General features: G+C 43.1%; 1 protein-coding gene across 1 annotated transcript in view; it reads right to left on the minus strand.

Annotated features, from left to right (window-relative positions):
* The window catches only part of LOC119648996 (mitochondrial enolase superfamily member 1-like), a 41,975-nt gene extending 28,439 nt beyond the window's left edge, over window positions 1-13,536 (minus strand). The window contains exons 1-4 of the mRNA XM_038050931.1: window positions 13,246-13,536; window positions 12,838-12,922; window positions 5,672-5,805; window positions 5,485-5,607 (exon numbers count right to left, since the gene is read on the minus strand). Coding sequence (XP_037906859.1) covers window positions 5,485-5,607; window positions 5,672-5,805; window positions 12,838-12,922; window positions 13,246-13,338 — 435 coding nt within the window. The 5' untranslated portion in view covers window positions 13,339-13,536. The remainder of the gene's footprint in view (window positions 1-5,484; window positions 5,608-5,671; window positions 5,806-12,837; window positions 12,923-13,245) is intronic.
* Between the last annotated feature and the right edge of the window lie 13,520 nt (window positions 13,537-27,056).

The following is a 27,056-nucleotide window of genomic DNA, read 5'->3' on the forward strand; positions in this document are numbered from 1 at the left end:
TAGCAACCACCGTGTTCCGTGAGAAACTGGTTAATTTTGGGGTCGTGTTTCCGGCCAAGCCATACCCTAATGTTAGGAATAAGCTTGTGCCTTCATCAGCCTTTTATAAACTCGTCCCATCTGTATTGCGAACGATTATACTCATCATTTTATTCACTGAATGTCGACTGGGATCGTGCTCCCCGCTATCACTACAAACTTCAGAACTCTTTTTCTTTTTCTTCAGCCTTTGTCCCGTTTACAAGCGGGATCGGCTCGTCGTGATCAGTTTCCCCATTGCGCTCTATCGAAAGCCTGATTTGGGTGCAATCTCGATGCTTTTAAATTCCCATCCAGAGTACCAAGAGACCGTTGTTTCGGCCTGTCTTTTGGTCGTTTTCTATAGACCTCGATGTTCAGACCAATCTTGGAAAGTGAATTTTCGTTAGCGCGAATTGCGTGACCATACCATCGAAGACGCCTCTCGCAATTTTTCCACAATCGGTGCAACGCCATAATGATCGCGGATATCCTCATTTCGGATGTGATCGAAACGTGTCACGCCACTAGTCCAACGCAACATCTTTCTCTATTACCATAAGACGCCGTTCATTGTCTTTTATAGTTGGCCAACACTCAGAACCATAGAAGGCGACAGGACAGACGATATTGCGGTAAATTTTAGATTTGAGACGTTCGTTGATACGTCGATCACAAAGAACACCAGTTGTGGAACGTCACTTTATCCAGGTTGCGTTAATGCGTGATTTCATAACGTAGTTCTCCATTGGCTGATAGCATTACCCCGAGGTATTTAAATCGCTCAGTTCTGGGCAGATTACTGCCGCTGACAGTGATTGTGCCTGTTTCATGGGGATCAGTCAAAAACTCAGTTTTATTCAGATTCAATATGAGACCGTGTTGCATGAGGCGATCATTTCATTTTTGGACAGTTGCTCGAGATAATTTTTTCTATTAGACGCCAGGAAAACATCATCTACATAAAGCAGTGTATAGGACACTGGACATTGGATGACCCATGTGATGGTGTCCATAACAAGAACAATGAGGAGTGATGAGAGGGCGCTTCCTTGATGAACACCAACAGAGACACGAAGCCATTTTGATACACCCGCCATACTTCGAACTTTACTTTTCGGACTGAACCCAGCGCACGAGTTTTTCTGGTACTAAGTGTTGTCATAAAGCATACCAGATGAGTTCGTGTCGCACACGGTCAAACGCTTTCTCTAGATCCAGAAATGCAATGTAAAGAGGGCGATGTTTCTTACGGTATTTGTCCATGAGTAACCGCGCGGCGTGTATTGCGTCAGTATTTCCGCAGTTTTTGATAAATTCGGCTTGATTCACGGTTATTTCAACGATTTCGCGAATAAAGTTGTCAAGAATGCGTGCAAAAATGTTCATGGTATGGGAAAGTAGCCGGATCGGACGGTAATTTGAACATTCTGCTGGACTACCTTTCTCTTTCCATATTGGAACAGTGGTACTTTCTTGCCAGTCAGATGGTGTTTTTTTTCCTTAATAACCCGATTAAAGAATTCACTGAGTCACAGTGTTGGCTCCCAGCTCTTCTCTTTCCAGAGCTCAGATGCGATATCGTCAGGTCCTGTGGCTTCCCCCGATTTCCTTCGTTTTATTGCCTCCTCGACTTCAGTTGCGCTGACAGGTGGAACTGCTACAAATTTCGGCATTGATTGTGAAAGTGGAGGATGAGCAAATTCTTCAGTTGAAACATCGCCATCTATCCGTTGTGGCTCGACGGTTGGTAAGCAAAGTACCATTGTTGTCATTAACGCAACCGGTGTGCGTTCGTTTTGACTTTTGGTAATCGATACAGATCTTTCTCGTCATCCCGAGTGTCCAGTTTATCGTAAAGATTTTGTAATGGTCCGCTCGGGTGACAGCGACCGCTTTCTTTGCTTCCCAGCATGCATTTTTATAAATTTCTCTCAAAATTTCTAAACTTTCCCAAAGGTCCAAGGTTGTTGTTCGGTTTGCATGACGCAAGAGCTCAAGATTTTCCCCTTGAATAGTATGCCCTTCTTCGACTATGTATGCTGCAACTGATGATCTTATGCACGACTATCCAGAGGACCTGAATCCACACATGCCAGGATGGTTTGTATGCTCTCAGGAAGCCTCTGCAGCCACAAAGACTGTAGCAGTTCGGTGCCGACTTTGTAACTACTCAACTGCTTCATTTCACGCAGCAACTCTGTCAGTAAGTGGTCTCACTGACTGTGTTTCCGGCTAAGCCGTACCCTAATGTTAGGAATAAGTTTGTACATTCAGCAGCCCTTTGTAGATTCGTCCCATCTGCGTGGCAAACGATCATACGATTTTGGCTCTGCCACTTTCCTTCATACATCATTTGATTCACGGAATGTCGACTGGGATCTTGCCCGTTACTATCAGTACAACCTTCTCAGAGCCATCAGCTGGTAAACTAAATTCACCTCTCTCTATTAGAGAGTAACCGCTTCTGTTCGCACAGGTGCAACACGTGTTTCACTCTGCTAACATTCGGCAACATTTTTGATAGCGCCACGGTGGCACTCGTTGTTTTCTGACACGCATATGCATATTCTATATGCTCCTTAAAGCTCAGTTCGGCGCCAATCACTAGCTGTGAATGGGTACCTGAGTCAAATCAGGGTAATATTCACGGGCAAGCTCAACGCCGACCGCATTGCTTCCTACAGGGTGCCATTGTTCTGTAGTATACTACTACGGTCTTAAATGAAGTGCTCGAACACCCTTCAAGGTCCGGATCGAATTGAATTGTCGCACCAACGATTATTATTTTAAGATTAAGTTGAAATTGTTCTGTTCCAATCTTCTTTCTGTGTTTCTATATGGGAGTAGCACATGGAAAGTGTCCCTTCCCTCTTTTTATTCAACAGTTCTAGGCCTTCGTCAACACACGTGCCATCAAGATACGTTGGTCTGGTACTATTTCGAACAAAGAACTTGGACGGCATACAGGCTACTTACCCGTGGATGAGTGGATTAGAAGGTGGAAGTGGCATTGTATGGGTCACACACAGGAGAGACGACAATTCCATTGCTGAGAATATCATTCCAAGAGCACTTTGCGCAGAGTAGTAGAGGAGTAGTGTAGGGTTCTCAGGAAGCCCTGGTAGGGGTGGTTGATACGCTATGCCCCACCAACGGGTGAATGGCAGCTATATATACATATAAATAAATCTTGTACGACTTGCCATACTTGAATAAAACGCTTTGCAGCGTATATTAAATACTGAGGTGTAATAATTTGATAGAACAACAGGAAAAAAGGAAACTGATTTATTTTGAAATCGGGAAAAAAACTATGAGCTTCTTCCATGTTTTATATGGGAAATTAGGGCCAGCAGGGTTTGGAAATTGTAAGAGGAATGATGATGAGCATGCCCTGATCCACAATAATCAAAGGTATCGTAATAATTGTGATGTTTGGAATGGCCGAAATGAACTTTGGGGTGCGCTATGGTCCAGTTATCCCCAAAACTAGAAACAGTGGCGAAAATTGATTGGGCAGGTCCGCTGGAACCTGAGTAAGTACGATGAATCTTTGTCAACCTGGCCCATGATTATGGGATACATTTCTTGAGCATGAACCCTTTGTGAAGTATAAGGCAGCAGCCTACAGTGTATGCAGTGTGCAGATTTTCCGTGCTTTTCCATATTAGTTAATACAAAAGAAATGATAAGAAAAGAAAATTTTGATAACCATTAACATCAAGTTCAGAGTTTAGCCTGTCGAATGCTACCAAAGGTCGTTCAACCTTAGCTAGCGCGATTCCAATCTCCATTTTTTTCGATTAGTTTTTCTCACTCATTTATGCTTACTTCTGATCCGTCATGGATGTTTGTGATCCCTTTGTGTCCTATTGTTGTAGACTTATCATATGCATAGCATTTTAAGAATCACCTCTTGCTATAAGTTTATCAGTTGTACACTGAAACAGTCATTGAATATCAAATAGAAATAAAAAATCATCATCATAATGAACGGCGCAACAACCGGTATCCGGTCTAGGCCTGTCTTAATAAGGAACTCCAGACATCGCGTTTTTACGCCGAGGTCCACCAATTCTGGCGTCCTGACCTACGCCATCGTTCCATCTCAGGCAGAGTCTGCCTCGTCTTCTTTTTTTTTTGTTTTTCCACCATAGATATTGCCCTAATAAACTTTTCGGGCTGGACCATCCTCATCCATACGGATCTAACCTCTTGAGCCGGATTTTATCCACAACCTGACAGTCATGGTATCGCTCATAGATTTCGTCATTATGTAGGCGACGGAATCGTCTATCCTCATGTAGGGAACCAAAAATTGTTCGGAGGATTCTTGTCTCGAACGCGCTAAGAATCCAAGTCTGCGAGAAATACATGAGGACTGGCAAGGTCATAGTTTTGTACAGTAAGAGCTTTGACCCTATGGTGAGACGTTGCGAGCGGAACAGTTTTTGTAAGCTGAAAAAGGCTCTGTTAGCTGCCAACAATCGTGCGCGGATTTAATCGTCGGAGCTGTTATCGGTTGTGATTTTCGACCCTAGATAGGAGAAATTATCAACGGTCTCAAAGTTGTAATCTTTTATCTTTATTCTTCCCGTTTGGCCAGTGCGGTTTGATGTTGTTGGTTGGTTGGTTTTTTGGAAATAAAAAATAACAACATGAGATCGGTTGTGCTCTGTACTTTACAAATAATGAGTAAACTATATAAAGTCCGGCCGTTCCTTTGGATAGTTAATTTTCTCTCAGTTTTATTCCCTGAATTTTTCGTTTACATATTTCTTACCAACAAGACCAAATTCATAATATCCTGATCCTGATCACTTGTATGTAAAGCCCCTTCTCTTCTTTGGCATTGTCATTTTTTCAATATTTCGTTTTCAAAAAGGCTATCTTTCATTTTCGTTATAATGACATTGAATCCTGTGCAAATTATAGTAGCGCACAAGAGCAAATACAAACATCCATGACGAACTGGGATTCAAACCTTGGGCAACGAAATTAAGAGGTAATTTGGCCCTTACACCAAAAATCTGTTTGGTCTGCCAGACTTTATCTAAAATAAGTGCTGTAATTGTAGATGTCTTGCCAACTGCATCTGCAACAGTTTGAGAAAGAAGTTGATCCGCACATCCCCCCCATATTTTAACCTTCATGCTTTTTAAACATAATATCTCTGCCTGACATCACTATATTAAGTTCTTTTGAATATTTTTTTCTATAAGATAAAGCCAAACAGTTTCAATTCCTTGTTGTGTCAATAATTTAAATTCCTAAAAGATATAAATTATACTTACCATTGATAGATTTATTCAGTGGAAGCTTGAATTACAAATATCACTATGTAAGTGGGGATTCATAGATGCCTCCACGAAATATTGGTTATCCAGATTTAACTGAACATCGAAGCAATTTAAATCCTAATATCTATTTTTCAACCTAAACTGTTACTTAGATATTACATACCTCAGGTTCAAGATCGGCCAACAATCTCCAGACTGGCTTGTTTTCTAACTTTGCCCAAAGATCCCATAGTGCGTTGATTATCGCAGCTACTGCTAGGTGGGTTACTCCCTTTTCGGGCCCAATCTATAGTTACAAGTTACAAGTTAAAGAACAAAGTAAAAATATCAAACATAAGCAATCATGTTACCCATCTCAGTTGTGACTCACTGGTCAACTGACGCCAAAACGTTCCAAAATTAGAGAAAATGTCATCTGCATTTTTCCCTTCCACCAAGAACTTCATGCTCCGTACTGCTAAAAGGACAACATCTGTTCCCCTTCCTGGAAAATACACAATGTGTATCAAACGAATCTGAAGGCTTTATATGATTTTGGAAAAAATAGGGTTCAAAATACACTGAAAAAGGGACTTCTGGGACATGAAATATCGATCTAAGAATCTTTTATTTCCGTCAATGTAATTCTGGGTGTCGTTCGATTTTCGATTACCCCCGCATTATTTTTAAGGAAAATTAGAAATGGAGAAGATGCGAAAACTCATTTCTTTATTCATTTATGGATAATGTCACTTTTTCAACCCTTGAATTCCTGTAGAATGACCTTGCCAAAATTACTCTCTTTTTCTCATCTCCAGAAGATAAAGGATGAAGCAGAATTATTTCTTTTTTTTAGAACTGAGAAAAACCTGAGTAACCGGTATCCGGCTGAAGTCTACCTTATTAAAAAATTCCTAGCATCCCGGCTTTCCGTCAAGGTCTATCAATTCGATATCCAGTCTGCCGTCTTAGCCTACGTCGTAGATCGATCTCAGGCAAGGTTTTCTAAGCCTCCTTCTTTTACCATAGATATTACTCTCATAGACTTTCCGAGCTAGATCACCTATACGGATTAGATGACCCGCCCATCGCAACCTATTTAGCTGGATTGTATGGATTGTCGCTCATTTCTTCATTATATAGACTATGGAATCGAAATCCTCCTGTAGAGGGACCCAACAAGTAGAATTCGCCTCTCGAGCGCAGGTAAGAATTCCCATTTTTTGCTAAGAACTCAAGTCTCTGAGGAGTACATGGAGACTGGCATCATCGTCTTGTACAGTAGGAGTCGCCTATTTACATTGTTCTCAGTTGACCAGTGTCGCTTGATGCGTTTTAGGTACTGACATTACTACCATGTATTTCGCTTGGCTTCATTAATGTGCAGCCCAACATTTCGCACCAATCGCCGTCTGCTTGTTCTGGATGAAGGCAGTTTGTATATTTCGTTTTGTTACTTCCATTATGTCAATATCGTCAGAATAGGTCAGTAGTTGGTTGGACTTGGCATTTCCATCAGCATCTAGGAACATCTTCTCTAAGTCAGGTTAAAAAAGATGGATGATAGGGCACCTCTTTGTCTAAGACCGTTGTTGATGGTGAAAGAGTGATCCTGCTGCTTTTATCTGGCTTTGCACATTGGTAATGGTCAGCTTGATCAGTCTTATCAATTTAGTCGGTATGTCGATTTTTCTCATTGGGGTGCACATTTTTACACTAGTTAGATTATCATAGGCGACGTTGAAAAGATTATGCACATGATGGTCACTTTCCAATAATGGAGTCGCTACTTAAATATTTCTTACTCTGCCTGACACTAACTGTCTAATAGTTTGTCCGATATATTATATTCACTATTGTGATGCCTCTCAAATCTCCAAGGCTTCAACCTTAAATGTTTCCAAGTCCTTCCGTATTTTTTGGAAGGAAAAGGCTTATTTACTTTTTTCGCCTATGTGAGCAGAGTTTCACTCCCTCCTGGTTTCTCTTTGCAGGAGCTATTTCAACGCTCTCCAGCTATATCTTCTTAGTACAAATTTCTTTACATATGTGCAATTAAATTCTGTGTAATTGTGGAAACTAAGAAATTTATTAACTCCCGTTCGTTAGATCCCGTTAGATCATCGATCTTTATTTTCCCCAAATGCTTATTGACAGGGTTCAACTCATCCGATTTCAAGGAGCGGAGTACTTTGGTCTGTAACCTGGATGATTTTCAACAAGAGTATAAGGCACGGACTCTACGGTTGTTTCATTACGACTTTATAACCGCTCTTGCACCGGTTTACACTCGCCTCCGCGCAAAACTCCTAAAAGCTTTCCCTCTTACTTTGTTGGATGCCCAGCTTATGGTTTTGCGGGCTTACTAATAAGCGTGCTCTTTTTTTTTCCTTGATTGATTTGAACTACCGCCTTCTCTAACGTTCGTCTGGTTCGTTCGCAGGCCGATCGAAGGCTAGTCAGTTTATTATTACATCAGTAGTTGGGCCATCTACTGTAGCCCCTGCTATTACACCAGGACATACCACGACCCAATTCAGGGCTAGTAAACATCAGATCTACGATTGGAGCGGACTCTCCCTTCGGGAAAAAGTTAACCTCAACCTCGTTGGTCAGGATTATATCAAACTGCACAAAAGTCTCTAATGGACTGCGCTCCCTTGTTGAAGTCACAATTGCCTTTGGACTTCGTTCTCTTACGTCGAGAACAAGATTGTCAAGCATTTCCTCAAATTCAGACAGTGTCAGCTTTGGTGGGACGTAGCAGCTGTAAACATATATACCACTTATTTTCGCACACACAAAGCTACTGGTTCCTTGACTCATAGTACATTGCCGACTGCAGCTCCACCAGCCGAATTTGTGACCTATACGCCCCCCCGCCCTATATAGTTTCTTTATGATGGTAACTTCTATTTCAGATTCCTAGGTGATGTGAGCGAGTTTCACTTTCTTTTTGTAGTCAATGTTTCCCTAAATTCCGGGCAGTTACTATTTCCAGATGACTTTAGATGACGAATGCTCACCACCTCTAGCTACAGCTGTAGCTGAAGCAAGACTGCGGACATTACGTAAAACATTCTTTAAGGACCTCAGTGGGATCTCTAGTTGCAGGGTGGGAGAGCTGCTTTCCTTCGTGAATGCTTGGTGAATGCTCAGAAGATCTCTTCTCTTAAGCGGCAGAGAGACCACCAACAATTGCTGCGCTGCCTCCACTGTTAATTGTATTGTGATCGTTTGAGTACCACCATAAGTTTTTGTTTTGTTCCTTCAAGGCAGTGCAAATTTGTCCTTTCGTAGTCACTTCATTGAGATCTCATGTTTTGGGTACCCAATGTAGCATTTTACCCAAGCTAATTTTTAACTTGAGTGCAAAAGCCAATTTTGCCCACGCTAGATCGTTTGAGTTGGGTTCTTAGGATTCTATTGATATTTCCATTTAGACCTTTTAGGTTGGGATCACCTTTAACCTTTTGCAGTATCTTCGCGTAGGACAGACTGGTCTTGTTGGACATACCCGCACTTTTGCTTTCCTTTGCACCTTTTTGTTAGTAATCTTCGTCCATCTAGCCGACGTTCGCACTTGATTCCGCTTTTCGGAGCTGCCTGTAAGCCTCCTTTCTCTAATGCACCTGTTCATCCCCAAGAGGATACACTTCTTTTTCCTGTATTCTTTTATTTGACCGAAATTTGAAAGAAATACAGTTATGTGTCACATGGGTCGTCTGTGACACTGCTGGGACAGCAGGTTTCGGCTTCTCCTTGGAATTTCATTCTTTCTCCTGTGATCCGTCATAAAGGACTCTAATAACCATTATTACATTTTCTATGGCTTGGTGCACGTTGTGCTTGTCGTTGATAAGTTCGGACAGTTTAATTATTTTTGCTCCAATCTGTGTGAAGGGTGGTCCCTCTGGACCATGGCCCTGCCCTCTCTGAGTCGCGACAGGATTACTCCTTTTGTACACTCCTCCATCTTTAGTATGCACTAGCCTTCCTTGTATCTTATTCTTTACAATCTTCGGCAGTGACGAAGATTTCGGAGATGACGAGCTTGGCTTGGATGGGTCTGCTTCTTGGTCCTGTAGAATCCTTGTACAAATGCGGAGTATGTAGTTACCACTTTATTGGTCAAGCGAGTTGCTTTCAGCCCATCTTTCTTCGGTTTTGTAACTAGTATTCTCAGTAAGGTGGTGCTACGTTTGAACATTTCTTTCTTTCCCCCCTAGCCTTGTAGCATTGAATGTTCCGCTGGCCAAGTTGTCAACGACCAAGCCGTGGAACCCATGTTCATGCAAAAAAAGGGTGTCAAATTTGTTTTCTTCTTTCTTGGGTTTATATACAAGAAACCCACTAGAATTATTCTAACTTCAGATATAGAATTTCAATATCACACTAAAGTGATTAGTGTAACGTACTACGCGAATATATATTACGAGCTACCTACAAACGAAGGTGTTGTGTGTTTAAATATTCTTACATAAAAAATATACACAACCTTTTATAGTAGAAGCATTGAGCTTTTGATTTTCAAACTATTTTTCGGTTAATTAAGCCTCAGTCTATTTTTTTTGCTTTTAAACTTTACACATCCTCTTTTTCTGTTTAAAACATTTAGCTTTTAAATTCCCACACTTTAATTCTGTCATGTTGTTCCACATCTATCTAGTCGTCCAAGATAAAGAAGCGAGAAATTGTACTCTTCCTTATCTCGAACAATAGACGAGGGCTTTCATCACCCGCGTGCAACACAAAAAATACCAAGCTGCACTTGCTGAAAGGCTAACAGCGCCACTCGTTTCTCTATTGCATGTATCAATTCGCAACGTGAAAATGCATTTAATTGCATGCTAGCGTACAAAGGTACATAGCATTATAATGAATCATCATTATAAATTAATAAATTATATAGTCATAATAGTATAGTAGAATACGTAAATGAGATACAAGAAGTTGAAAAACGATGATGACAATAATAACAAGTCGGGAAACCGGAAGCTTGACGCTTCAGGTATAAAAGGTTTTGTGTTTCCCTATGTGAGGAACATAACGTAGTTCTCCATTGGCTTATAGCATTGACCCGAGATATTGAAATCGCTCAGTCCTGGGCAGGTTACTACCATTGCCAGAACTCAGCGATTTAAATATCTGGAGGGGCAGATTACTGCCCTTGAAAGAACTGAGCGATTTAAATATCTCGAGTCAATGCTACCACCCAATGGAGAACTGCGTAATGAAATTGTTTCAAGCATTAACGCCACGTGGATGAAGTGGCATTCCCCAACTGGTGTTCTTTGTGATCTACGTATCAGCGCACGTCCCAAATCTAAAATTTACTGTTTGAGTTTGAGTGTTGACTATAAAGGACAATGAACGGCGTCTTGCGGTAATGGGGACGAAGGTGTTGCATTGCACTGGTGGCATGACACGTTTTGATCACGTCTGAAATGAGAATATCCGCGATCAATATGGGTTTGCACCGATCGTGGAAAAACTGCAAGAGAGGCGTTTTCGATGATGTGGTCACGTAATTCACGCTAACGAGAATTCAACAACCAGTATTGGTGAGAACATCGAAGTCAATGGTAAGCAACCAAAAAGCCGGCCAAAACAATGGTCGCATGATACACTGGATGGGGATTTGAAGGTCTCGCGATTACATCCTGATCAGGCATTTGATAAAATAAAATGACGAAACCGATCACGACGAGCCGACCCCGCTTGTGAACTCAAGGCTGAAGAAAAAGAAGAAGATGTGAGGAGCGGTGAGCCTGACAGGTCCGTGTCACATAGTCAAAAATTCTATTGGCATCTATTTTGAGAAAGTAATTTAAATAATCATTTGATGGAAAGCCCTGTATTGAAATAGTCAACCTCATACGCTTCACACTCTGAGTTTAATATTGTTAGCAAATGCCAACAATTTAACCAACATCAAATATAAAAAAGGGCTAGGGAGAATTAGATTCTTCTTGAATGGAATTTTAATATTTCACTCGAATTTCAATTATTCTCGTTAATTATGACGTCAGCATCTTATTTGTATGGCTTAGGATGCTGTTAATTAGCACGAAACTGATAAGTTTGAACTGCTATAACTTTCCCAATAATAGTTGGATTTTCATGAAATTTGGCATGTGTATGCACGAGGCTGTCCTCTATGTCGGTGCAAAATTTAGTACACTTAGGATGAACTTAAGGGGAGTTTTTTAGTCAATTTCTAAAAGTTGATAATATACTATTAGTAAATTTATCTGAGCAGATACCGGAATGGGACATCTCTCGAAGATTAGATTTCACATAAGTGTTTTACACAAAATCTGAAAAAGTGCTGCAGATAAGTAGATTCTTCATAAATGCGACTTTAATATTTCACGCGAATGTCAATTATTCCGGGTAATTATGACGTCAGCATCTGATTTGCATGGCTTTGGAAGCGGTAAATTCGCGCGAAATTGCTAAGTTTGAACTGCTATAACTTTCGCGTTAATTGCCAGATTTCTACGAAATTTTGCATGCATATACAAAATATTGTCCTCTATGCTGGTACAATTCGGAAGTCCTAGGATGAATTTAAGGGGGGTTTTTCAGTAAATTTCTAAAAAGTAGTAATATACTATTAGTAAGTTTATTTGAGCAGATATCGGAATGGGACATATTTTGAGGCCTAGATTTCATCTAGGTGCACCACTCCGATTTTTTCCGGATTTTTAGGTTGGGTAGTTTCCAAAAATGAGTCCTGTCTCACTTCAAGTGCGTACATTTTGACTCATTACTCACGCACTTTGCAATTTATGCCAAAACTAATATCAGTTTCGGAAAGTACAAATCGAGACCTTTCATTTGATATCCTACACAACTATATCCGGTGAAAAAAAATTTTTGAATCTCCCCTTTGCATGTATGGGGAGCCCCCCTTTAAACTCCACCTAAATTTATGCCACTCACTGTTTGCGTGGGATTTCATAGTTCCCATCTGTCCACCAAATTTCGTTCGGATCGGTTTAGCCGTTTTAGAGAAAAATGCGTGTGACAGACAGACTAACAGACAGACAGACATTGAATCGATTTTAATAAGGTTTTGTTTTACACAAAACCTTAAAAAGTGTATATAGTTGAGAAAGAAAGAGTGCTACCAAACGAATTTTCCCTGCAGCGTGGCACAAGAAAATAAAGACAAAAAGCGGATTCGCATGTCGTTAAACTAGCAAATGCTACACATCTTGGCTAGCCGCGTCCATTTGTCAGTCCCCCCCTCCGCTATGCTTGATCAGATTTTACCAACCATTTAGTCATCAGTTGTACAAATGGAGATACACCATTGTCATCATCATTTTCATACCAAAACCGGTAAATCATTTGGAAGCTACAAACAAATTACACAAATTTTCTCCAAGGGTAACCATACGATCTTTCACGTGATGGAATTCTCTATGTTCAAAATTTCCAAAACGACATAATGATAACCCAGAGCTAAGGTTCTGAGGTTTATATTTAAAAGTGCAATGGACAAAATTAGTAAAAGCTCTAGACTTACCGCATGTAAAGGTGAGACCGTTACCGTAAGCCCCACCGCTAGTCCGGATGGTCACATAGACGCAAGAGTAATCTGGGTCAGTATGCTAATTTGAACGAAAAAAAGATTTAATATTAATTGTTCATTCTAATTACTAAAAAATAGAAGCCAGCCCACTAAAAACATTCTAAACGCAAGCTCTACAGTAAATGGAAAGTTTTAAAAATGAAATTCGATTTACCAATCGAGCTTTAAGCTATCTAATTTTAGAGCATCTACCAAATATTCTGTTAGCAATTTATAGTATGTTCGCTGTAGTCAGTATAGTATGACAACAAAGTCGAAGGTTTTACGTGGGTCAAATAATTGGATTTCTTTGAGTGAATTAAAGTCATTGCACAATGTTTGTGTTGCATTAAAAATTCTTACCATTGCATCTGATCCGTGTGACCCTAGAGATGTGGGCCAACGTAAATCCTCCCCTTCGACCGCAATAATAGTTAATTGGCTGGACTTGCTCATTTTCGCAGGAGCGACGAAGTATTTCTAATCAGTGAAAGTACACAAAACCCCCTCGGTTCAATCACAAACACTTCACACACCGGCTAGCACTTTCTGACTTTTTGCTCTGAACACCGGAGTTCAACTTCACTCGGAACTATTATACTAGCTCCCACTCAGGCAAGGCCGCTGTGGCAAACAAATGTCTTTCTGCCAATCTAGTGCCTTATATTGGCGCCTTCGCTACTGTAATCTTGCCATGCTTGAATAACATGACAGTTAGCTTTCTCACATTCAATGATAAGCCAACTGAGCTCCGGTGATAATTATTGATAAGCAGCATAAAAAATGAGAATATCTTGAATTCGGTATTTAGATGCTCGGCAGATAGTTGTTTGGATTGAATGAGTGGAAAATAACGAATAGCTTGTGCGGGTTGAGATAATTTTTGAATACTCAAAACTCTGCACTTCAGGAGGAAATCCTCTTTATTGCAATTTCTGAAAAGGGTGTGCCAGCCATTACCTAAATCTATGACGGGGGGAGTGAGCTCCTAGTGGGATATATATGTGAACACGATATTTTATCTGTTTTTAGAAGAGTCAAGCGGTTTCCACGCCAGCATAGATGCAGACACCAGCCCCCTCACATTGAATAGACACTTGCTCGTAACAGACCTACGAAATTATCTACAAACAAAGTACGAAAGAAAACAATTTTAAATTCATCATTTCCATGTGCGAAATTAGTGCGCTGGTATTAACCAGAATAAACTGGGCACCGATCTTATAGCAACGTTTCAAAGCATACCTTTGGTGAATTAATGCAGCAAAATATTAGAAACCACACAATAATAGACATGGTGATATCAATTGAATTAATAGAAGTTGAAAACTTGCCTTAAAAGTAGCAACATTCCTGGAATTTGACAATGTAATGAATCAGAGGACCTCTTGGAATTACGGTATTCATCTACGAGCACACAACTAATCCCTATAATCAGATAAAGGGCGGATCCCTTATTGAGACATACCAAATTTCAGGCGTCTTAACTTCTGAAAAACAGGCCCGGTTTCTGGAACTGTATAGATAGACGCAACAGCCGGCATCCGGTCTAGGCCTGCCTCAATAAGGAACTTCATTCCGGTTTGCGTAGAAGGTCCACGTCTTCTTTTTCTACCATAGATAGCCCTTATAGACTTTCCGGGCTGGATCATTCGTATCCATACGTATTAACTAACTCGCCTACCGCAACTTATTCAACCGCATTTTATCCACAAGCGACAGTCGTGGTATCGCTCATAGATTTCGTCGTTATATAGGTCACAGAATCGTCCATCTTCATGTAGGGGGCCAAAAATTCTTCGGAGGATTCTTCTCTCGAACGCGGCCAAGAGTTCACAAATTTTCATGCTAACAACCCACGAGAAATACGTGAGGATTGGCAAGATCATTGCTTGTACAGTAAAAGATTTGACTATATGGTGAGACGTTTTGATCAGAACAGTTTTTGCAAGCTGAAATAGGCTCTGTTGCCTGTCAATGACCGTGCGCGGATTTCATCGTCATAGCTAGACAGGAGAAATTATCAACGTCCTTAAAGTTGTAGTCTCCTATCTTTATTGATCTTCTTTAACCAGTGCAATTTGATGTTGTTGGTTCTTTCGTTTTTGATGTTCACGTTTCCACGATGTGCTTCGTATTGCCTTCAGTGATGTGCAGCCCATGATCTAGATGAAGGCATTTTGTACGACTCCGGTCGTTTTCCCCATGATGTCGATATCGTCAGCATAGGCCAGTAGTTGGACGAACTCCAAGAGGATAGTGTTTCTCCCATTTACCTCAGCATCATGTATCACTTTTTCCAGGGCCAGGTTAACAAATTTCGTCCGATTACCGAATTCTCTCATGGCCGCGCACAGTTTTACCCTGGGTATACTGTCATAGGCGGCTTTAAAGTCGATGAAAAGATGGAACAATTGATGTTCATTTTCCAATAGTTTTTCCATCGTTTGCGGCAGAGAGAAAATCTGATCTGTTGCTGATTTGCCTGGAGTCAAGCCTCTTCGGTATGGAGCAATGATTTTCTGGGCGTATGGGGCTATCCGGCCTAGGAAGATAGAGGAGAATGTCTTATAGATGGTACTCAGCAACGTGATACCTCTATAATTGCTGCAATGTGTGATATCTCCCTTTTTATGTAAGGGAGAGATAATGCCTCGTTGCCAATCGTCAGGCATTGATTCGCTGTCCCACACCTTGAGCACAAGTTGATGAACCACTTGGTGTAATTGATCGCCTCCATATTTAACCGATTCGCCTGTAGTTCCATCGGCTCCTGGTGACTTATGATTTTTAAGCCGATGAATTGCACGTACTGTTTCTTCTATACTTGATGGTGGCAGTATTTGTCCGTCGTCTTCAGTTGGCGGGACCTCCAACTCGCCGATGTTTAGTAGTTCATCAAAGTACTGAACCCATCGCTTCAACATGCCCATTCTGCCGGAAACCAGATTTCCCTCTTTGTCTCGGCAGGATGAACATCGACGTGTGTAAGGCTTGCTGACTTGTTGGTAAAACTTGCGCGCCTGGTGCGGTTGCTCGCTGTACTTTTCGAGTTCACAGACCTATTGGTTCCCCCAGGCTTCCTTTTTCCGTCTGTGAAGTCGTTTCTCCGCTCGCCGTAGTTCGTGGTAGATCTCCGCGTTCTATGAGGATGCAACATTACTCGGTGTGCAGAATTATTCCGTTCCGCTACTAGCTTACATTACTCGTCGAACCAGCCGTTCCGACTCTTTTTGCTGCTGGGGCCAAGTATGTTTCTGGCCGTATTTATGATAACGTTTTTCAGGTGATTGTGAAGATCATTTGGGTGAGTTCAGAGTTAACTCTCACCTGATTATCAAAACGGATTCTGCTTGGCGTTGTTATTCGAGCTCGGAGCATCATGCCAACGAAATAGTGATCCGAGTTTATATTGGTCCCCCTATATGTTCAGACATTCATCAATGCTGAGAGGTGGCGGCGTTCGATCAACATGTGGTCAATTTGGTTGAAAATGGTCCCGTCTGGAGAGGCCCATGTATGTTTGTGGCCTCAGGGATCGTCAACGATCCTTCATGGGTCGTTTACGATACGGGGAGTGGCGTCCCCGAGGTGCCCGAGCAAGTAGTTCTGACCCCCTAGCTGGCATAATACTTGAGTCCTAGGTAGTACCCTCGAGAAAGTTTCTCGGTGAAGAGCGAACTGCTAATGACCGATACACGCCGGGACACACTGGGAGTCTCCCTGTCGACGTCGATGGGGTGATATGAGCCTAGCTTTGCCAAGGTGGTAGTTGCGGCGTGTATCAGGAGCCAGCCCCTTCGGGACCCTGGTCTGGTAGTGTGCATTGAACCGGTGTTAGTAGACCGCGTTGCCCCGAGCGAGCGCTGATCTGTCCGTGAATTCCGGGATCAGCTAAGCGTAGGTCAGGCCTCAGGGAACTGGGGTAGGGGCTGTGTCCCCGAGGGTATACCCGTTCCTGACTATTGCGGCCCGCTCCCTTGCACACGATGCGCTGGTAAACAACTCAAATGGAGAATAAAAACGAACGAAACGAGGAGATAGTGGAAATGGAGAGTGAGCTGGCTGCGTTTATTCGCAGCACGAAAATGCGCCGTTCGCCCCAGCGCCCAGCGAAGGACGCAACAAGGGCTGAAATACCCGACGAGACATCGGGACGCGCAGACGGAGAGAAAGACTCGGAAAGTGATGCGGCACCTGCAACACAGATAGGAACCCAGACCATACAGCACAGTGCTGTAATTGGGGAAAGAGGCACAGTGGAAACTGCCGAAACTAATAAAATGGTTTCGAATATAAACCGAGTGGGAGGACTGTCGATTACTCTGGCGCAAGCGGAAGAGGAAAGACTTATTAAAAAATGCACGGCAGTTGTGAAGCACATGCGATCTTCGACGTTCCTTCAGAAAAACGTCGGTAAGGGGGTGAAAAACGGGCTAATGGAACTGGAAGAGCTCCTGGACAGGATTTCATACTATAGGCGAACATGGAAAGCAAGACAAAATCCGCAGGAAGCAGAAACAACCGCGCTTCCCGAGGGGAACACCACGCGTACCAAACGGATCGCTGACAGCTCATTGCAGAGTGAACTTGGTAAAAAACGAAAGGAGGAAGGGACATCTGAAGGAGACTTCACTCAGGTACTCTCCAGGGCTGGAAAGAAGAAGGCGAAGAGGATCAAAAGACAACAACACGTCGCGCCATCAGAAAAACCTCTGCCTAAAACTAAAGCGGACACGAAAGACGGAGTGCCAAAAGAAAAGGTGGGGAGACGAAGGAGGACTAGACCGCCAGCTTTGCTTATTAAGCCGACGGGAGGCAAGACTTTTGCGGAAGTCCTCAGCGAAATCCGTTACAAAATCAAACCCGAAGACAACGGAGCGGAGGTGTCTTCCATACGTAAAACGAAGGGTGGTGGAGTCTTAGTCGAACTAGGCCCGAAGACTATAAATAAAGTCACGTTCTGTGAAGCAGTCAAGGGGCTTCTAGGAGAAAAAGCTTTGGTTTCTAGCCTGGAACCCACTTGTGCTTTAGAAATACGAGACCTTGACTGTCTCACGGAAAATAACGAGGTAGAAGAGGCCATCAAACGCGAATGCCCGGAGGTAACCAATGTCCGGATTGGTATCACCTCCGCAAACTCACGAGGCCAAAAACTCGCTGTGGTCGAAGTTGCCGAGCAATACGCGAGGAAGCTTCTAAACAGCGGGAAAATAAGAATTGGTTGGGTAGTGTGTAGGATACGAATTCGGGCTGCCCCAACCAAATGTTACAGATGTTTGGATTATGGGCACACATCTGCAAACTGTCGGGGACCTGACAGAAGGGCAACATGCCGTAAATGCAGTCAGGCAGGCCATAAAGCGAACAGCTGCAATGAAAAGGAAAGCTGCGTCCTATGCAGGGATCGTGGCGCGACTGATGAGAGCATTGCGCACACTGCGGGATCGGGGCGGTGTCCAGTTTTCAGAGCAGAACTGGAAAGAGCTAGGATACGGTCAACATGATTCGCATCCTACAAATCAATATGCACCGGAGTGCAACCGCTCACGAGTTGCTAGCGCAGTTCGCTGCGGAGACCAAAGCTGATTTAGTACTCATCAGTGAGCAGTACCGAAACAAGGGCCCAGTTTCATGGCACCCAGACATATCTGGTACCGCTGCCATCTGGGTTCGGGACGGCACCCTCCTGGGGGTTCTTGCCCAAGGCCGAGGGGACGGCTTTGTCTGGATTCGGTGTTCAGGGATAACGTTTTTTAGTGTCTATCTTACGCCGAATGAGACGATGCCGGACTTTCGTCGGAGGCTTGAGGCTTTGGAGGACGCTATCTTAAGCACGGATGGGCGGATCCTGGTCGGGGGTGACTTCAATGCTAGGGCACTTGAATGGGGCATGCCTCACACAGATTCCAGAAGGAAACGAATTCTGGAAATGGCGGCGAGAACAGGACTGGTAGTTCTAAACACCGGATCCACCCCAACGTTCCGGCGCCCGGGCTGCGAAGGAAGCATTCCAGACGTAACCTTCGCATCGGAATCACTGGTGTCGCTGGTGGACGGGTGGCGAGTTCTGGAAGACTTTTCGGCAAGTGACCACCAATACATTGCTTTCGAAGTGGTGGACACAAACTCTCGGTGTGCGCCACCCCAGCGATCTTTCTGTGTATGGAACGTCGCGAAAGTGAACACCGGGAAGTTTGTCGAAACTCTGGGAACAGGTGGGGCCACGCTGAAGGGTACTCCTGGGGGCGGTGACGCCGCTGCTCACACTGTCGTAAATTCAGTTATGAACCTGATAACGACGGTTTGCGGAACCTCCATGCCCAGGAAGACATCGAGGCGCGGCAAACCTTCCATGTATTGGTGGACAGTGGAAATCGCAGAGCTCCGGAAGGAATGTCACAGGCTCCGCCGCTTAACACAACGTCTAGGCGACCGGGAGGAGGCATGTACCATAATGATGGAGTACAAATCAGCCAAAAGGAGACTCCGCAGTGCAATAAACAAGAGCAAAGCTCGCTGCTGGCAAGATCTGATCGACGAGGTGAATGGGGATCCGTGGGGGCTCGGTTACAAACTTGTAACCCGAAAAATCGGGGCTCTGCGGAAACCCTGTTCACTAAAGGCCGAGCAGATGGACCGCATTGTGAGGGCACTCTTCCCTGCACACTCCGTATGGGATGGTGACGTCGGCGCGGAGAGCGCAGAGGACTGTCCACTTTTCTCTGTAAAAGAGTTGGAACAGGCAGTCCTCTCTATGAAAAACAAGAAGGCGCCAGGACCCGATGGTATTCCAGCAGAGGTGTACAAACTGGTATTCCAACACCGGCCAGACCTACTGCTCGGCGCATTCAACGCTTGTCTGAAAGAGGGCATTTTCCCTGCTCGTTGGAAAGTTGCGAGGCTTGCGCTGATCCCTAAAGGGAAAGGCGATCCCGAACTGCCGTCTTCATACCGTCCACTATGTATGCTTGATACTGCTGGGAAAGTGCTCGAAAAGCTCATCAGAAGTAGACTCGCTGAAGCGATACGCGCTGCCGGAGATTTATCTCCCCGGCAGTTTGGTTTTAGAGCAGGTAGATCGACAATTGATGCTGTCATGCAGGTCGTGGACGCCGTTCGACGAGCAGAGGCACATAGTCGCCGAACTCGACGGGTGGTGCTCCTCGTAACGCTTGACGTCAGAAACGCCTTCAATTCCGTAAGATGGAAAGACATTCTAGGCACACTAGACAATACCTTCGACGTGCCGAACTATCTCTTACGGATTTTGAGGGACTATCTGAGGAATCGCTCCCTGCTCTATGAAACACTAGAGGGTCAAAGGTGGATGGAGGTCACGTCGGGGGTAGCACAGGGATCCATCCTAGGGCCGGACCTCTGGAACGCTACCTATGACAGTCTGCTTAAACTCGACATGCCAGAAGAGTCGCGCCTGGTCGGCTACGCAGATGATGTCGCAGCGCTTGTTGCTGGAGGCACTGTCGAACAGGCGCAAAGCAGACTCGGCATATTGATGCGACGGGTAAGCGGATGGATGACTACTCATGGTTTCAACCTTGCACTGGAAAAAACCAAAGTAGTCATCCTGACTAAGAAGAGAATTCCGACCCTGCGTCCCATATCGTTCGGCGAGTCGATAATGGAGTCAAAATCAGCGGTAAGTACCTCGGGTTGACTCTTGACTCAAAGATGAGCTTTTCTGAGCAAATCCAAGCAGCAGCGAACAAGGCTGCGGTTGGAGTTTCGGCGTTAAGTAGGCTAATGGCAAACATTGGGGGTCCTACGTCTAGTAGGCGACGTCTCCTGATGAGCTCAACGCAGTCTGCCCTGCTCTACGGCACAGAGGTATGGGCTGGCGCTCTTAACAAGTAGGTATATCGTAGACGCCTCGCGCAAGTACAGAGACGGGGAGCTTTACGGGTGGCGTCTGCGTACCGCACAGTCTCTGAACCGGCCGTGATGGTGATCGCGGGAGTTATCCCCGTTGCCCTTCTTGCTAGGGAGCGTCAGGCCATATACAAGCGCAAGGGAGATGAGCCAAGGGAGGTGGTTGCTCGCGAAGAACGGCAACATACTCTAGACGAGTGGCAGCTCTCTTGGCAAAATGAAACTAGAGGCAGATGGATTGCGCGGCTCATCGGCAACTTAGGTGCGTGGCTGAATCAGAAGCATGGTGAGACTGACTATTTCCTTACCCAATTTTTAAGTGGGCATGGAAGTTTTCAGTCTTACCTGCACAAGATTGGAAAGGTGCGTTCTCCGGATTGTGTGTTTTGCAATGGAGTTGTGGACGATGCCCACCACACTTTTTTTTCTTGTGGAAGGTGGGATGGGGTTCGTCACCAGCTCTATTTAAACATAGGGGATCTCTCTCCAGACAACATTGTGGAAGAGATGCTGAGGACTGCTGACAGCTGGAACCGTGTTGCCCATTACGTTCGGGTCCTTCTCGTTGCTAAGAAGATAGAGCTCGACCGGTGGAGGAGCCGGATGGCAGGGGGTTCCTTGAACTGACAGTTCCTTTTCTCCTCTCCCCTCCCGTTGGTGAAAGGAATTCCCTGATTTGAAGGCTCCGCAAGGCGGGAGAGTTCGGGGGCTGGCCCGAAGTAATGTTACAAACGGTTCCAGGCAGCTCTCTGACGATGGGGAGGTGTTTAGTTGGTAGTCCGACGACGTACCGAATCGGGAGTCCAACACTGTATGCGTAAATGCATTCACCTACCCTACCCCAAAAAAAAAAAAATGTATGTTTGTGGACCGCTTTCCGCGCAAACCAGGTACTTCCAACAATTATTTCGTGTGACACTGCTAATTGAATAATCCGCAGTCCGTTATCATTTGTATTTTGATGTAAGCTATGGGAACCAACGTATCGCCTGAATACGGGCACCTTACCTATTTGGCTGTTAAAATCCCCAAGTATGATTTTGATATCATATCTGGGACAGATTTCGAGGGTTCGTTCTACTGACTCATAGAAGGTATCCTTCTCCGACTCTGCAGAGGCGTGAACGTTAATGAGGCTTATATTTATTCTTCCATACGGAAAACCAGAAGTGGCGGAGTTCTCGTCGAACTGGGCCCAAAGACGACTAACAAGAGTACGTTCTGCGAAACGGTCTAGGGGTTATTGGGGGAGAAGGCTCTTGTTTCCAGCCTAGAGCTCATGTGCTCCCTAGAAATCCGGGATCTTGACTGCCTCACAGAAAAGGTCGAAGTAGAGGAGGCGATAAAGCGTGAATGTCCAGAGGTAACCAATGCCCGGGTAGGTATCACCTCTGAAAATGCTCGAGGCCAAAAGCTCGTCGTGGTGGAAGTCCCCGAGCAATGTGCAAGGCAACTCCTTAGCAGCGGGAGAATCAAAATCGGATGGTAGTATACAGGGTGCGAATTCGGATAGTCCCCACCAAGTGCTACAGTTGTCTGGGCTATAGACACACGTCAGCAGCTTGTAAGGCACCGGACAGCATGCCGGAGATGCAGCCAAGTGGGTCATCAAGCGAAGACCTGCAATGAAAGCGAGAGTTGCGTTCTCTGCAGGGATCGTGGCGCGTCTGGTAAGTGCGCCGCACACACTGCGGGCTCGGGACGGTTTTCAATCTTCAGGGAGGATTTGGAGACCGTGAGGTTGCGAACAGCATGATCCGTATTTTACAAATTAACATGCACCGGAGTGGAACCGCTCACCAGTTGCTAGCACAGTTCGCTGCGGAAGTAAATGCTGATCTAGTGCTGATTAGCGAGCAATACCGAAACAAGGACCCTGCCTCATGGCATCTCGACTTATCGGGCACCGCTGCCTTCTGGGTTCGGGACGACGTTCGACTTCGTGTTCTTGCCGAAGGCCGGGGGAACGGGTTTGTCTGGATCCGGAGTTTAGGGATAACGTTTTTTAGCGTTTACCGCACGCCGAACGAAATGATGCCGAACTTTCGGCGCCGGCTTGATGCTCTGGAGGACACCGTTTCGAGAACAAAGGGACGAATCCTGGTTTTAATGCCAGGGCTCTTGAATGGGGCATGCCTCAGTCAGACTCCAGGGGGAAACGGATTTTGGAAATGGTGGCGAGAACCAGAAGTTTTAAACATCGGATCCACGCCAACGTTTCGGCGCCCAGGCTGTGAAGGAAGCATTCCTAACATCACTTTTGCGTCGGACGACGGGTGGCGAGTCCCAGAAGACTTCTCGGCAAGTGATCACTAGTACATCGCGTTCGAAGTGGTTGAAGCAACTTGCCGGCGAGCACCAACGCTGAATTGCTGCTCGAAGGAAGGCATTTTTTCTTGTCGCTGGAAACTGGCCAGACTCGCGTTGATCAATAAGTGTAAAGGAGACTCGGAGCTCTTGTCTTCATACCGAAAGCTTTGCATACTTGACACGGCGGGAAAAGTGCTCGAGAAGCTCATCAGGAGTAGACTCGCTAAAGCGATCCGTGCTGCCGGGGACTTATCCCCAAGGCAGTTCAGGTTCAGGATAGGAAGATCCACAGTGGATGCTATTACGAAGGTCGTAAATGCGGTTCATCCAGCCGAGGCACACAGCCGCCGATCTCGACGGATAGTGCTCCTCATAACGCTTGATGTCAGAAATGGCTTCAATTGCCTTCAATTGGGCAGATATGCTAGGCACACTAGAAAACTCATTTCACGTGCCAAGCTATCTCTTACGGATATTGAGGGATTATCTGAAAGACCGTTCCCTGCTCTATGTGACGCTAGAGGGCCAAAGGAGGATGGAAATCACGTCGGGAGTAGTACAGGGATCCATCCTAGAACCGAACCTCTGGAATGCTTGTTATGATAGTCTGCTGAGACTCGATATGCCCGAAGAGTCGCGCCTGGTCGGTGAACAAGCGCAAAGCAGATTTGACATATTGATGCGACGGGTAAGCGGATGTATGTCTGCTTACGGTTTTAGCCTTGCGCTGGAAAAAACCGAAGTAATCACCTTGACTATAAGGAGAATCCCGACTCTGCGTCCCATATCGATCGCCGAGTTGACTATAGAGTCAAAACCAGCGGTTAAATACCTTGGTTTAATGCTCGAGTCGAAGATGAACTTGTTCGAGCAAATCAAAACAGCAGCGGACAGGGTTGCAGCTGGAGTCGCGGCCTTGAGTCGACTAATGGCGAATGTCGGGGGCCGTATATCTACTAGGAGACGTCTCCTTATGTGAGCAACGCAGTCGGTTCTGCTCTATGGCGCGGAGGTATGGGCTGATGCCCTTGACAAGGAGGTGCATCGTAAACGCCTTGCACAAGTGCAGAGGCGGGGAGCTTTGCGAGTGGCGTCTGCTTACCGCGTGTCCGAACTGCCTGTGATGGTGAATGATCCCCGTTGTCCTCCTTGCCAAGGAGCGCAACGCTACCTACCGCCGTAAGGGTGAGAACTTAAGAGAGGTGGTTTCCCGTAAAGACCGTCAACGCCCCCTCCCGAGTGACAACTTTCTTGGCAAAATGAGCCAAGGGACAGATGGTCATCATCGACAAATTAGACCCGTGGTTGAACCGAACACACGGTGAGACTGATTACTTCCTTACCCGACTGCTAAAAGGGCATGGAGGTTTTCAGTCTTACCTGCACAGGATTGGGAAGACGTGATCTCCTGATTGTGTGTTCTTCTTCTCCCAAAAAAAAAAAAAATTTATTGCGGATTCGTAAGTGGTGTGCGCAAGCAAATCCTGTGCGACCCTGTAATGATAAGCAGCGAAGAAATTTTTGGACTTTCTGGACACCAGAAAATAAAATCCTTTCCAATAAAGTGAAACTATAATATAAAAAAAATCCTAAAACGGTGGATTCACATCTTGAAATTATTAATTCTTAGTTTTAATATTTGATTAACAGATTGTTTTGTTGTTTTTATTTTCTACGGTATCATTAGAAAGTTAAAATAAATTCCTTTTTTTGTGAAAAAGTAGAAAATCAATCATTCAATTAAAACACAAAATATTTTTTTTATACAGGTGATATATTTATGTTTAGTATTCATTCAATATATATTTCCTCTTTCCATTTTTTCATTCCATGGTTATATAAATAAAATTAAAAATATTTCTCTTTTATATTTCTATTTTCTCTGCATACCTTGTATCTATCCTCTTCCCAAAATTAGATATATTTACTGATATACTTTCCTATTTGCCTACGATGATTTTCCCATTGAAAATAGACTCCTTTCGATTACAATCAACTTTTGCTAATATTATTATCCATCCAACAATCAATAAACTATTCCCTTCGTTGCCTATAGCCAATCTATTTTTAGGTACGTTCGTTCTCTCTAAATTTTCCCTAATAGTTAAATAAGATGTTTTTTAGATATTATATCGTTTTTTTTATGTTATATTGTATTTTGTATGTTTTACATAAGTCACATTTATTTTTTTCATATTCTCTACATTTTACAATTATATATGTATATGTGTATATTTTTTCAGTTTTGATCGTTTGATGTCTCGAAAATTTGTAGGTGTGTACTCTTTTTTTTTTATTCCAAGTTGGAAATGTTTAAAGAAGCACACAATTTTCATTGTTTTCTTTTATTAGTTATATAATAAATGGTTTCCATGTTATTTTGTAAATGAAAATGTTAAATTGTCACTAAAATAACTTGTGCGTAATAATGTGATGTTTTTACTATAAATCCTCATTTATGAGGTACTCGTCATAGCTTCTTGATTTGCTTTCATATGTATATATTTTTTAATAGATTTATACATTCATGCTCTTCAAAACTTTGGTAATTTTTGGAGTTGTTTGTCAACATTTTTTCTTCCCAAATGAATTTTAAATACATTCAAGCAAATGTAGGAATATTTCATCTATTTATTAAGACACCAACGACAATAATAATGGTTTTAATGTAAAAAAAAGATTAAAATACTTTTTTAGGTATTTGTGATTGGTTTAGTGTGAAAACACGAAAAAAACAAATAAATTTGATACTAACTGAATTTTTCGAGGGATGAATTTAGTCCTTACATAAAATGAGTTAGTTACCGAGTAGGTTTGGAATTACTCTACTATAAACAAATCCTTATTGCTGGTATTTTTGTCATGTATTAGTTCACATAGACTCCAATTTGGTTCTGTTTGTTTTCACTTCAATTTACTGTTGTATTTGTCCTGATGATTATCTATCCACTTTGCTAAGTTATGAGTTTTGCATGAATTTTCGCAGGTTTTCACTACATTCTACTTGAATGAAGATTCATCATGTTTTCTTCTTTATTTACAGTTAGAAAAATATGTATTTCTAATATATGTCTTACATATATGAAATATATAAAGGTAATTTCTTCTCAGAATTTTTACAGTTCTAAATATAGTGTGAAGGTTACATATACTATATTTCGTTTTATTTTCCAGCTTCATTCCATTCATATTGACACTATATATATTATATGTAAATATAATTGAAATATATAAGGTCAAACCTTGTATTTTCCTGTAGGTTTCTATGTCACTTGCTTAATTTTTCGCTTCCTACCAAAATGAAAATGTTGGAAACATTGCAAGAAAATCCATGTTTAACTTGTGCCTTTGCGTTTCTATATGCTGAGTGTTAAATATATATGTAAATATTCGGAACAAAAATGCCAAATGACACAAAATATAGACAATATAGTAAATGCCAATTAATAACCATCAATTACTGCTGACTTTGAAAGCAAGGCATGAGATAGGAACTAGAAAAGTTGTGCAAGGAAAGAATAGCTTTGGGATCCATTTTTCCGAATGTCATTCTAATACTTCTCATTGTTTGTTTTCTATCTTATATGCCCCTATTCTCATAAAAAGTGGTGTTCGATTCGTTCAAGAGGAGAAGATATGAAATGAAATGGAGACTATGGAAAATGCCATCATGTTTTTTATAGATGCGGGCTTCCTAACTTTGGAATTCAGCACTCCTTTACATTTTTAAGTCCATTTTCTTGATCGTTATCAATTTTCCCTAAATTTTAAGAGAAAATCATGAAAAGGAACTAAAATAAAACAATTATTTAAGAGCTATCCTCTGACAACTGTTGTTTCATTCAGTTTTAGGTGATATTTTAAAGTACAAATAAGTTTTGATAACGAAGCTTCTGTTTTAACATTCGTTGATCCACTTTTTTTTTCGAGGAAAAAGAAAGTAAGAATTGCACAATTAAAATAAAACAAAATAA

The sequence above is a fragment of the Hermetia illucens genome, chromosome 1 (assembly GCF_905115235.1).
Source record: "Hermetia illucens chromosome 1, iHerIll2.2.curated.20191125, whole genome shotgun sequence".
NCBI classification, from domain to species: Eukaryota; Metazoa; Arthropoda; class Insecta; order Diptera; family Stratiomyidae; genus Hermetia; species Hermetia illucens.